This window comes from Plectropomus leopardus, chromosome 24, assembly GCF_008729295.1.
Source record: "Plectropomus leopardus isolate mb chromosome 24, YSFRI_Pleo_2.0, whole genome shotgun sequence".
Lineage (NCBI taxonomy): Eukaryota > Metazoa > Chordata > Actinopteri > Perciformes > Serranidae > Plectropomus > Plectropomus leopardus.
The window spans coordinates 5310035-5324058 of record NC_056486.1 but is presented as its reverse complement, the minus strand read 5'-3'; the positions used below and the strand labels follow the sequence as shown (position 1 = coordinate 5324058).

The following is a 14024-nucleotide window of genomic DNA, read 5'->3' as shown; positions in this document are numbered from 1 at the left end:
ATTGTGCTGCAGTCTGAGGCCCATTTGGCCACCACATTATGTCATAGGAAAGTCACTAAGAAAAAATAACATACCTTTAATATCTGATTTGTCCTGTGCTGACCACATCTTCTCAATGTATTCACCTGAGGACAAAATATCAGAGCATCAAGTTAATTTAGTTACACAGATCTACCAGTTTATTTTAAAGCGAAATAACCAACACAACATTTTTTCCATCACTAACGCTGTGATGTCGAGCTTCCAGGTAGACAAGTGGCAATTGATTTTATTAACGGACATATGTAAAATGATCAAAACTGCTTGTTTTTGTTGTCATTTTCAGTCTTAAATGCAATGTTTAAATATATACAGTTAAACACGGTGGTCTGACCTATCTTTTGTTGTGCTTATTTTAAGTACTGTGCTGCTTTGAACCAGATCTACTAGTACGGAAGCTGATCAAGCAAACTGATTTTAGCCACCCATAAAAATTCATTATCAGTTTAAGTGTACGCTATATTTAGACTGTTTTCACAGCTTTTCTGACACACTAATTGACTGAGGCAGTGGTGGAGAAGAAACACCACCTGCATAAAATTGACGCTGCTCAGCTGGCGGCCTGCACGCTTGCTTGAGACAATCTTGTTTTGTTAATTGTTCGTATATTTTTCTCCCACACATACACTGTGTGTGGATAAGGGTTTCTTTGAATGTATGATGTCTTAATTGTAAATGTGTTTTTTTATTGTTTTTATGCTATTCTGTTGACTGTTGAAAGCTTGTGGAAGCAAGACAAATATCTGTGAAAATGGACAGTAGAGTATCATGATGTGAGGGTTTTCTACTTAATTATCTTATCCACATTTTACTTACATATTTATAAAATCATTTTTATTAGTTATTATTATCAGTTATTCTTTAATTTGTGTTTTAACATTCTTAATGTTTTAAATTTTGATTATGTCATAAGGGGGCTGGGGAGGAGCTACATTGGTTTCTGACATTTTATTTCATTCTGTAAACCTTTTTATCTGGGAAGCACTTTGTGCTTAAGCTTGAAAAGTGCTATTTAAATAAAGATTATTATTATCATGATTATTATTAGTGGTTTAAGAGGGCTATTATCAAAAGAACATGGTTTGAGTTAAAAACAGCATCACAAAATATGTGTAGAAAACCTTTCTAAGATGTTTTTTTTCTACAGCACAGGTTGGTCTTGTGGTTTAAAGGATGATCTCATAACCACAAAGTCTCTGGTTGAGGACACTGAGGTCCTATTTTCACTTACTGTCTCCACAAAAAATCAAATAAATGAAGAATGTTCCCTCTTTATCACTGCACTGAACTTTTCTGCTCTCCTGGATTTTAACGGCCTCTCTGCTCGTCTCCACATAAATCTGCTTCTTATTATGCCTCTGCTGGGTTTGGTTCAGAGTCACATTTTGGGTTATTAGGGGAATAAAAGTTGGAGTGAGGTTTGGCAGGGCTTCAGATTTTTACCTTCTCAGTGTGTGTGTGTGTGTGTGTGTGTGTGTGTGTGTGTGTAAGAGCTCTTATTTCTGGGCTTTGGTGGCGTGTGTGTGTGTTGAGGGGTTGCTGCTGTTTTCCATTAGGAGTTAAGAGCATTTAGTTTTGTCATGTGTATTAAGGGTGACATTAATGCAAACCATGTGTGACAGTTCCTTCCTACTGAGAGCTGTCAGTGACAGACGTCTCATGCAGCAGATTAGACACATACAGGCTGACACACACGTACAGGGGGCGGACAGAAGAATGGAGAAACTTCATTAAAAAGCATCACATTTAAAGAAACTACATCACAAAAACAAAGGAAGCCAGGCAGGTGAGTCATATTAAGTTGAGTTGTGATTAGCAGTGAGTGTCAGCTTCAAAAAGAGCTCTGACAGTCTCCACCTTTATGAGTTTTCAAAGCAACATGAGGCAAATAAAGTATAAACAGCTGAACAGTTGATGGTTGAGGTGGAGGAGAGTTGGTCACTTAAACTGTAAAACTTTTTAACAATGTGGGAGAATTTAACAAGGAAACGTGTCGCAGTGAACTGCATCAGCTCACCGATAGATCGACACTTCACAGAGGAGTTGCTGTACAACATAAAGCTGCCACCACAGCGAAGTAACACCTGGGACAACCCGAGGAACCCGATTTCTGTGAAAAATTGTGTTTACACACGCCACAGTAGCCCGATCACAATAGAGAACACAGAGATTTTCATATGTGTAAGCTTGTGTTTGAATTTCACAAATTATTGTTCATCTGTGGTCACCAATGTATTAATATTTTCACTTCATGTCATTTTAAGATTTGATTTAGTTCGGATATTCTTATCCATAGTGGGTGTATGACATACAGTATATGTCAGTTGGCAGATCCCCCGTTTCGAAAAGGCAGGAGGACCGCAATGTAGTGCCATGGATGGGGACAGCAGCAAAACGTGTTTTAGCCACATAAGAAAAATCTGAATGAGTTTAAGTGTTCACTATATTTGAATACTTGTCAGACTCCATCAGACTCCACTGACAACAGACATTACAAACAGTAATCTTACCTCGCTGAACACAGGAGCTGCTGGTCTATAATATATATAATATAAATGCATTGATTTTTAAGATTTTATTGTAAGTGTTTTTTAGGTCATTTTGTTTTGTCTTTTTCTAATTATTTTATAGGAATTCATTTTTACTTGTTTCACTAATTTCTTGCAAATTTTTGGGCCATGTCTTGTGAAGTTGTTCGTTGCCTTGTCCCCATGATTTTGAAAGAGATCAAACCAATTTGCCCTGGTTTTAAAGGCTTAAAAAATCTGAACCATCCCTTTAAGGAGTCTGATTTCCCAAATTATACCATGACCATGCAAGTCTTGTATATTTGTTGGCTGGCACATGACCACCTAATGACTTGCTCCAGGGCAGTTTGGGCTCAAAGGGAAAGATTTATTTTGTGCCACAAAATCTGTTTCACTCGAAGAAAATCCACTTGTTCAGAAATACAACAGAACTCGTTTTTCTCCTCATGAACACTCAGCTGCTTCAGGACTCAGAGTTTAAAAAAAGATGAGCTTGAGGTGTGAGAATTACCTTTGATACGTTTGTACCTCTTGTACCAGCGTCCAAACTCCTGGCATTTAGAGGTGGAGACATTGATGTAGTAAGAACTGTTCACTATCGCTGAGATCATACTCTGACAGAGACAAAGACAGAAACAACAAGAATACAATTACTTAGACAAAAATAAACACAATGCTGCCGCTGAAATACAATTCTGTTAAATTTCTCATCAGTCTATTATTGATAATCCAAAGTCAGGCCATTTTTCTCTCTAAGCAACACGGAGAGACTAATGCACCAATGCTGTCCTTACTGGTCAACCAAAGAATTGTATTAATTTATTTTATTAACTCAAATAATTTTCTCCTTAAACATATTTTTTGAACTGAAAGATACTACTCTTTGAATCATTCTGTCAAAGTGTAATTGTCTGTGTAAGTCTGTTTTTGAGTCTTCAATCAAACTGTAAAGCACTTTAAATTGTTTTTGATTTGTTTGAAATGTGCTATATAATTAAAATTTGACTGATTGATTGATTGATTGATTGATTGGAAATGTTTAAAACTCCTCTTTGAAATTGTTCAAGAGTGAGTTCATGGGAAGCCTGTGTGTATGTTTGGGAGTGGCAGTGCCTCGAGACTGGGTGATGAGTTTTGTTACAGAAAAAGAGAAATCTCAGCAGCTGACCAACTCGGTGCTGATTTATTAAACTCTTCATGCACCCTTCTTTTCCCAGCACGCACTGCGGCCACTTGCACAGAGCAGGAGACTCTACATAAGAAGTGAGAGCCCAACATGGGAAACCCTAAGGATTAAAACTCACATGAGTCAGGCTGCAAACACACACCACCCACACACTTCCCCTAATCACTAATTACATCATGACTAAGTCCTGTGTATAAATCACAAGTTGAAATGACACACTCTCAAGTCTAATGACTGCAGGGTGTGTGTGAGCAGGATAATTGAGGTGTGCGTGTTTGCATCCTTTCCCATGGGATGGTATCAATACTTGTGTGTGTGTGTGTGTGTGTGTGTGTGTGTGTGAGTGTGTGTTAGAGAGAGGGAGACAGAGATTACACAGTGCACTAAGTGTGTGGTGTACTGATGATGAAACCACATGTGTTTAGAGAAAATGCTTAGCAGCATCTCGGCTATCTGTGTATGTGTGTGTGTGTGTGTGTGGGAGGGAGGGAGAGAGAGAGAGAGAGATGTGTGACAGAAACTGAATCAGAAAATGATTTTAAACTAATATCCCCTTAATTTCCTTTATTCCACTAAACTAAACCAGTGGTTCCCAACAGGTGGGCTGTGGTCCAAAAGTGGGTCGCAAGTCCGTTCACGGTAGACCTCAAATGCCTTGTGAATGTGTAAAGTTCAGTGAATTTTCAGCACAGGGCTTGTATTTTGAAGTGCTGCTTCTGTTTATTCTTGCAACATGTTTTAGTTCTTTCTGTTTTAAGTAAATGTGTTGTTTACATTTTGTAAAGTAAAATTGGAATTATTGTATTTTATCTTTTGTGTGGACCGTGAATTAATGACTGAAGAAGGAATCTGAACTAAGCAGTCAACAAAATCAATTTTAAAGGGATCCCTTTTACTGTCATATATATGTTGTTGTAACATAAGATGTTATATTAAATGTGGCTTAAGTTTTAAAAAATTAGGAAAATGTATGTAAAAGTAACCCATACATGTAGCTACTTGCTAACATCAAGAAACATGTAATCTTAAAAGCTGATGTTGTTAATTTCTCCCTGATTTTGAATTAAATTTCTGTGGCAACAATTCCGGTGGTCAAGATTTCTTTTAAGAAAAAATTATTGGTGAATTTTCTTGGTAAAAAGTGCATTTATTCTCCGTTAAGGCATTTGCACACTAAGTCTGAATCTTTTCTTTGCATTTTTTTTTCTCTGTCATGTAATGAAAATAATTGCACAGCGTTACACTGGAGGTACCTCCCTGCTGTCGCCAGTCTCTGGCGTTTGGCACCGCAGGTACCTGAAGAGGCTGAGCTGTCCACCCTCCCTGTCTCCACACTGTCGCTCTCTCATTCTGTGCAGTCTTCGTCCTCTATGACATCACCATCATCAATTCACCTGAATAAAGCTTTCTGACCTGTTTAAATTACACAATTACACATCTGAGCTATGAAATAACACCATGCACCCTGTTCCTCTCTTGTTGAAGATGTACTGGGTTCCCACACATTTTTACAAATGAATTTCCATAACTTTTCCATAATACTTTACCCTGAATTCATGACTTCAAGTCATTTAAAAAAGGTAGACTTATAAACACACACCTTCCAGGCATTTGAGAATAACTAAACTGCTAGCGGTTGCTATCTTTATTTGCAAGTTAGATATCACTGCTGCTAACTAGCTGCGTATGCCAATACACCAGACCAGCACATATCTGTGCTTCACAAAATATCAACAACTTCTTTTTGGGAGAAGAAAACCAACAATCCCACTGACAATCATGCAGTGCAGCACTAGATTTTAAATGCAACATATTTTGCATAGGTTAGGTTAGACATGGTTTGAGAATTTTATAAACGTCATTAAATAGCTAAAATGTTTATTCAATTTTTCTCCAAAACATTCTGTAAATTCCAAACCATTTCCAGGCCTGGAAAACAGGTTTCCTAATTTCATAACTTTCCCAGGAATTTCATGACCGTGGGGACCCTGGATGTATGCATCCCGCAAGTTATACAATATTTTCTTCACTGCTTCTTGGTCAAACAACTCTCTTGACGCTTTTGACGGATGCAAAATTAAATTAAATAAAATCTAACATTTTCCGTACATTTTACTTACAGATAAAAGTTTTGGAGTCGGTGTGTAAACCTGACACAACCTTGACACAATGCGAGGTCGCCATTTTTTTTAACAATAACAAAAAACAACAAAAAATACAGACTTGGTGTGCAGTGCCCTTTACACTCATTTTCCAGTTGCAATGACGATGCAGAGATGCTGGCGTTGCCTTTTTCTCAAAGTCAGAGTCTTCACATACTCACTGACGAGTACTAACCCTTGACACATCGACATTACGAGTGCTAGCTAATGACAGAAAAGCAGGCAGGGACTCGACAAAACATGCTTGGGGAAAAAAAAGTGAAATACGCTGAGATGCAGATCCTAACCCTAACCCTAACCCTAACCTGGAAATGCTGACAAATCAGAGCAGACTGGGCTTTTCCGGCTTTTTAAAGAGACAGGTGCTAAAATAGAACGTTTCAGACAGGTGATTTAACACCGACAGTGCAAGGACAATGAGGTATTTTTGAACATTAAAGCATGTAAACATACTCGTTGCACAAACCCAAAATACACAGAAAATGAGCATAATAGACCCGCTTTGAATCACAACCAAACCAGTGATTTAGCAACTGTAGTTTTCTCGTCATGTGTGAAGTAAGTTTTCAGACTTGTCCTGGTTTAATTTTAAAAGTGCCTTTTAAATGCTGATGAGACTAAAACTGGAATTTTGCTTCTGTGAAGATGCACACATAAACATCTTTGAAAACCTACGCGAAGAGGGGCAACCAGTACGCTGATGGATCGACCAAACATCCTGTCTGGAAATTTGGGTGTACATTTCACCAAAGTGCTGCCACAAGTGATCTTCTAGCTGAGCACAGGAAACTTAATTCCCCTTCAAAACACATATCGTTTCTCATCTCGTCATTGTTCCATCCATTTACATTCCACAGTCCTTCACATTTGTTTCATGGATGTAGTGCTTTGTGTTGGTTTGTCGCCGGGTTGAAACTGATTACTGATTTCTTCTTTGTTTGCTAAACAATAGACTGCTTACTAGTGGGCATATACATTATACCCCAAATCCATACATGTATAAAACAAACAAACCTGAAAACATCTCTATAACAACCGCAAATGCAGCAACAGCCCCAAAATGTAATAAACCACGAACGTAATAGAAATCTGCAGCTTTTAATGTAATAATCCCACAAACATAATGAATTTCCAACAAATGTAAAAGCAGTTGCCTACTACAACTGTAACACCAAATTTTCTGCAAATGTCCAGGAAATACAACTATATGATGTCCAGAAAAGACATCTATATGACGTCCAGAAAAGACATCTTTACAATATAGGTGTCTTTGCTAGATGTCGTACACATGTCCTTTCTGGACATCATATAGATGTTTTTTCTGGACGTCAAATAAATTTCTTTTCTGGACATTGTCAGGAAATTTTGTATTACTTTTGTAGTAAGCAACTACTTTTACGTTTGTAGGAAATTTATCACATTTGTGGGATTATTACATGAAAAGCTGCAGATTTGCATTATGTTTGTGCTTTATTATGTTTGATGGCTGATATGACATTTGCAGGTGCGCCATCTCTGAACCACTCCAGTGTGGATTTGCTTCTTTGCATCTTGGTATATGAAGTGGACTTTATTTTCTGTAGCTGTGGAGCTGTTGAGAACTTACCTGTGAGAGAGGACACTCCTTGGCCAGCGCGCTCTGATTGGTCTCTCTGAGCAGCTCTTTGAGGGCGTTCCTCACCGTTGCGTGGGTCCACTGCTCTGACGGCAGCTCCTCAAGCCGCGCAAAGCTGCACATGTGAAACACTTTTACTATACACTGAATCAAACTTTGATAGAATTAAAACAGAAGCTGTGACATTGGTCAAATCAACAAGCAACCTGCCATAATCACTGAAATACTGTATATTTATTTGAAGATATATCAGCTAGCTGACACTTACAGGTCTGTTGTTGCTGTTCAGAGCTTTTCATCTTGTGGTACCCAACACTGTATTTCAGAATTGACACAATTACACTGCTTTAACTTTAACTGAGCTTTCTGTTACCACAGCAGGATTAACCTGCTTGGTTGCTCCAGGATAAAAATTGTTGCCCATATTCAGCTGGTTGCCGTGTTTGAAAAACCCGCATACACATGCTAGTTTTGGTGTGAAAGGGGTAGAAGTGTGCCCTAACATGTGAGTTGGGATGTGAAAACACAGCCTCCCTTTTGGATTTCCTCAACCACCGCGATATTTATGTACATTGAAAAAACTGTCAATATCAAACTCCTTCATAATATTTTAAAGTAGGTGTGTTTCTCCTACCTTTTAGGCATATATCTCTACACCAGACTTGCAAACTAATGGCAAGGTGGTTTGTGCACAACACAGAGCTGACTGTTAATAGGTAAGAGTTTGTGTATTGCAAACTACAGTAAAAACCCCAACTGGGACACACATTCAAAATGCTCTGTATACATGTCCAAAGAATGTTTTCAAAACGAGAAAAATATCGACATATGAAACATTTCTTCATCAGAAATTGATAAAAGGTCTAATTTGGACAGAATATGGTGTTTACAGGTAACACATGCTGACCTGTGCAGAAGGATCCGCAGTGTGACCATGTGGTAAACGTCCAGCAGCATGTCGGCCACTGTCGCCTCTGGAGCGTCGGTCAGGTAGTGGATGGGCATCGGCTTCCAGCGGCCCACTTTAATGATGCCTGCACAACACAAACAGACAGTGAACAAATACTTAATGAAAGCATGCACTTGTTGTCTTTTTAAAAGTCTTGATTTAAAACAACAGCATTGTATTGGCTGTTGGAAATCTAGTTTCATGTTCTTGTGTTTTCTTATCAATGGAAACCAAACCTGTGTGTGTTACGGTGTGTGTGTGTGTGTGTGTGTGTTGGAGACGTGGAGCATCATCCTGGGGTGAACATTCCCCTGGCCTTCCAACAACCGTGACTGGAAGTGCAAATCTAAACAGGCCTAATCGCGTTAGGATCTGCTAAATCAAACACAGATCCTGCCTGGCCTTGGCCTGCCAGCCTCAATCTTGTGTGTGTGTGTGTGTGTCTTCCTTGCATGAGGATGGTGGTGATAGGGGCAAAAGAACAAAGGCTGCTCTCTTGGGACTCCACAGTTGATTAATCAGAGGAGAAATGTAAAATCAGCTCAACATTAGAGGCTGCAGCACGCTGTGAACAAGATGTTGATGCGCTGAATAAACACTGTGAGGTCACTGTTCTCCTGTCTGACAGCACAATATTTCCTCTCATAACTGGCAGTTATTATGTGTCCTGCAGCTGACTTTGCTTAAGAAAAGACTGATAATACTTTGACCTGTCATCAGCCGGTTTTTGATATAAATCTGCAGACCTACTTTAACATTTTAAAACCCTTCCTGACCCAAAATATATGCGATGATGGAACTAAAAAGTTATGTTGTCAGTACTGAAGATTATTTTAGGACTGAAAAAGAAAAACTCATTTTACCAACTAACCCACACTTATCTCTAGAACTCCAAACAATACACCAAAATAGCTGATATTATAGGCATATATTTGAGCTCTCTACAGAATAAAACAAACAAATTACGCAGAATTGTATGAAATGAAACATACTATATATCATTTTCTGCCTGTAGTGGTCTCTCAAATAAAACAATAATAAAAGACGTTGCAATGCTGTCATTGCACCAAGTTAAAATGCCTTCATAGTTAATTGCTAAGGAGGGTTTGGGGTCTCTTACTCTCCAGTAAAAACCAGTAAAAACACAAAATAAAGCAGAATCAAAAATGAGTGTTTCAGCGACATTGTTCACTATGGTAGCGGTTGGAACCAAGCTGAAACCAACGTTTTCTCAGCTAGTTATTCTGATAACTTAGGACGCGGGCCTATGATGACTGAAAACCTTCATCAGGCTGAAGGGAGAAGGTTTGGTTTCTATACTTGAGGGCACATGACATGGGGGTTGGGGTCCAGAAAATTTTGAGCATTAAACAACTAACTTTCTGCATTCTGGTGAACGCATTGTCTCTGAGCATGAATAACACAGCTTCACGGCGCTTTGCAGTGGCTCTGGAGCAACTTGCCGTGTCAGAGTTACAGGCTGCTGATTGATAAACTTCACATACTATAAAACTCTATGAAAAAAAAATTATTTGGTTATGATATGTTGTCTTTGTTTGTTTCTTAAGGTTTCTGGGAACCTCTTGTGGTTTACAAGCCTTAAAATACGGTAAATGTTTATTTCTAAATGAGTAATATCAGTGAATTGAACCACAAATTGCCCTTAAGTTAATTTTAGTTTGATTTTTTTTTTTGCTCAGCAGTTCACCTAAGCCCATGTTAAATCCAGAGCAGTAACCATATACCCTAAATCAGAAATAGCCTCTTTTTAATTAGCCATAACGTGCAAGTTGATTAAAGAAAAAACCCCTGTGCCAGTTAAGAGTTTAAAAATACTCATCCAGCCAAAGTTATGCAAGATGCATTTCAATGGCAGAAGAAAATAGAAGAGACTCTGTATAATTTTGGTTGTGACCACACTGGGGGAAAAAATGCATGACTCCAGCCAAAAATTATTTATTTGAGAAGAAAAGGCTCATTTCTCAGAACAAAAAGTAGCCGTGTGGGAGAGGCGAGGGGGGTCGCAGGGCGTCGGCCGCTTGGTTAGAGTGCCCTGTGTTTACGGGACACACCAGGAATGTCAAACTGTGTGTGTCTGTGTGTGTGTGTGTGTGTGTGTGTGTGTGTGTGTGTGTGAGCTGTTGTTTCATGGTTGACTGGATGTTGTCTGCCTTCTTGTTTTGATCTTAAAATGATGAGAAAGTTTTGGTGCTGGTCTGAGACGCACAGATCCAGACTTGGCGCTCGGTTTAACCTTTGTGCTGGGTGTGGAGATAAAATGTCAGAGAATGCAGATTTATCTTGAAAATACCTTCATGGTAAATACCTTTTCTGTGATCATCTAAACATCTTGGTACTCATTGTACCCATGCCATAAACCTCACCCATCTGGAAACCAGCTATTAAACTGCTGCTGGAAATAATTAATTTCTCATCAATTACCAGAGAGAGACTGAACCATGAGATGTTTCCCATTAACATGTAATAATGGAAAAGTTTTGATCTCCGCATTTCCCAGATGTGACGTAAAGAGGGCAGAGGCTGATGAAATTTTGTCAATTAGATTGAAAATATTTTTTTAATTTGTCAATAATGATGACCTGAAGACAAACAGGGGTTTGTGACATCACTAAAGCTTGGATTTGGGTGTGTTGCTCGCCCTCATCTTGGTGCCAAGAAATCCGAAATTTTGTCAAAGTGGAGGAGACTTGGGTGGAGCTGAGCAGAAGTGAAAACCACCCTGCTGTCAATCAAGCTAATATTTCTTAAGACGTGGCCTTAAAGTCTCAATGCATTTTGAGAGTATCTTGCTTAAGTGTCTTGAAGTGTTGAATTTCTGAGTGGGAAGGTGGGATGTAATGTTGGGAGCAATTTGATTTGATCATTGACAAGTGGACATGTTACCAGAAACATGGAGAACTACAGCAGTGTATTAACAGCAGTATTCGTCAGGGACGGAGTAACAAAGCCAATCATAAGGCGGGTTCCCGTTAACCCTCAAACTGCGCAAATTAAATTTGCGAATATAAAATACACCAATGGAAACAAGTTAATTAAAAAAAAAAAAAACTCCCATGTATTTAAAGTTTTTATGCTTGCATGAGATAATATTTCAGGTGATTAAAAAAAAGTCATATTTCTTGAAACTGCAATGGAAACCCTTTTTTGTTTTATAGGTCACATGATGTACAATCAAGAGTAAAAGAATCACTAAAAGAGGTGTTATTGCAGTGCATTACTCTTGAAAAGTTGAGCAGATCATCTGGAAGTTTTGAATCCACAGTCCCTCTGTGAAATCGTGGACTATCACCTCCCAGAAATCTGTCACATGTGGCCGCTCTCATGTAAAAAGGGCTTGCCTTTCCATTATCACTCACATAACATGCCTACGTCAGCTGTGATTGGAAATGATGATGTAGTACGGTGGCTGCAATAGAAATAAACCTGCTGATGTTTTGAACATCCATCACCATGCTTCTTGAAATGTTATCACAAGAGGAGAAGTCGCATAACATCAATCAATGGAAACGCAGCCATCTCACTATTGTGTTTATCGACATTTCAGAAAATATTGCTTAAGTTTTGGGCAAATATGTTACGTAAACCAGTCTAAAGGCTCCCTGTAACTGCTGCGGCAGTCCACTGTAAAATGCCTTGCGTAATCTGGAGTCTTCACAGATACTACTTTCCTTGTTCGCTAGCTCGTCTTTAAGTTTTAAAAATACGTAATTGTAACATTTGAACTGTCAGACAGGGTTGCAGTTTGACTGATATTCACTGTTATGCAACATCTATCATTTCGAAACAGGAGTTCTTGAATACAAACTGAAATTATAGTTCATGTCAACATAAGTACAGAGCATTCCTTTGCTGTATGGCTAAAACATGATCCTGATCCATGCAGGGATAAGCTGTATTTAAACCTCTGAATCCAGAGGAAGGAATTTATGGAAAGACACAATAAAAGATGCATAATTTCAGGACTGTAGAGTTCTGCTTCTTCAGATCAGATCGGCCCTTTAGTCATGTGGGGTGTGGTGATTACACACAGTCTCATTTATGTGATTGAGAGAATCAGACTGGTGAGTTTGGGGACAGTTGAATTAGTTGCATTAAAATCAGAAAAACAGTATTTTATCAGTGTGAATCTGATTATTTTAATGACTTTTATGAATAATGTGTGGTTACTTTTAACTATTTAGTGAGAGAGTTATCAGAGGTGGTTCTGATTTGAAAGTGCGCCTGCTCACACACACACACGCAGACACATACATAGACTCTACTTACCACTTGCCTGTACAGCTGAGCTGTGTGAGTATCCCAGAGCGACCAGTGCCGTCTCCACCAGCTGTGTGAAGAGGACATCCTTATGAACCAACACAAACTCAGCGTGACGGTCGCCGTGCCCCTCACAGTCACCGGCGACGCCCACATCTGCGTGCTCCACCACGCAGTAGACCGGGATCATCAGACCTGGCAGACAGAAAGAGTCATAGGAGTAAAGCCTAACGGGAACAGTAGCCTTTTGTAAGTGTGTGTAATCTGTCCTCTCTCCAAAGGGGATTCATGTTCATCATTTGTTTATCCTAAGTTTTGTTTTTCCTCATCCAAACCAAACATTGCACAGTTTTAGATTAATTAAAGACAGCATTACTGGGGACTGGGTACTGGGTACTGGGTAAGTAACATTTACTTATAAAAAAACCCTCAAAATTCAACATGATATCTGGAAATCGTAACTAAAGAACTCTGGTTAGCCAACAGAGAGCTGAATTTACAGCTGCTAATGCTAGCAGCAGCAGCAGCATCGAAGTCTTAACCCAGCAGGTGGCCTGCAAAAAACGTGATTCACGGCTGGTATTTTGTCTTAATTAAATTTTTATTTTGTTTTAAAATATAACATCTTAGTTTCACATGTATAAAATGTCCCCAAATGATCACTTTAATCACACTGTCTTGCAAAATTATTTGACCAGTGCATGATTATTATAGGATTTTCTCTTTTAGGTCTCTGCTCTCTCTCAAAGCCAGAAACCAGAGAAGTAAATTTCAAACTTGTGCTCCATAGACAGTGAATTGGAGCCTCGTTTTGTGGACCTACAGAATGTTTGTTTTCTTTTTGGGACACAGTGAGTTTTATTCTATTGTAATGTTCTCAGAAAATGTTCGCATATACTCAGAACGCCCTCCTCGGTGTTCCTCGAGCAACTCTCACCATTCGCCGTCTATGGAGCAGCTCCAGACTTTATATTCTATGACATCATAAATTTGAGTTTTTGCACTCGTGTTTTTGGATTTGGGAGAGACTTGTTCATGTTTACTAATATGTTTGGACTGCTTAAACCACAGGAATAACATATATGAATTTTGAAAATGGGCGTAGTTCCTGTGTGAAAGAGATTCCAACAGAAACCAAAGCTGACAAAAAAATTTCTTTCTTTTTGGTGACGTAGTGTGTCAGTGCTGCAGTATAGCTGCTTGGTGGTCTCACTGGAAGACTCTGGTTAAACTGGGCAGCTGCCAGTGCGAATGTAAGATTGTACAA

The 14024-nt window shown here is 38.9% G+C and overlaps 1 protein-coding gene across 2 annotated transcripts in view; it reads right to left on the bottom strand.

Annotated features, from left to right (window-relative positions):
* The window catches only part of LOC121962630 (DNA-binding protein SATB2-like), a 42947-nt gene that overhangs the window by 16838 nt on the left and 12085 nt on the right, over positions 1-14024 (bottom strand). For both annotated transcript variants that reach the window (XR_006107147.1, XM_042512847.1), the window contains exons 3-7: positions 12767-12952; positions 8438-8564; positions 7522-7645; positions 3079-3181; positions 75-125 (exon numbers count right to left, since the gene is read on the bottom strand). Coding sequence is in view for 1 of the 2 variants with exons in the window: in XM_042512847.1 (XP_042368781.1) it covers positions 75-125; positions 3079-3181; positions 7522-7645; positions 8438-8564; positions 12767-12952 (591 nt within the window). In the remaining variant the exon portion in view is untranslated. The remainder of the gene's footprint in view (positions 1-74; positions 126-3078; positions 3182-7521; positions 7646-8437; positions 8565-12766; positions 12953-14024) is intronic.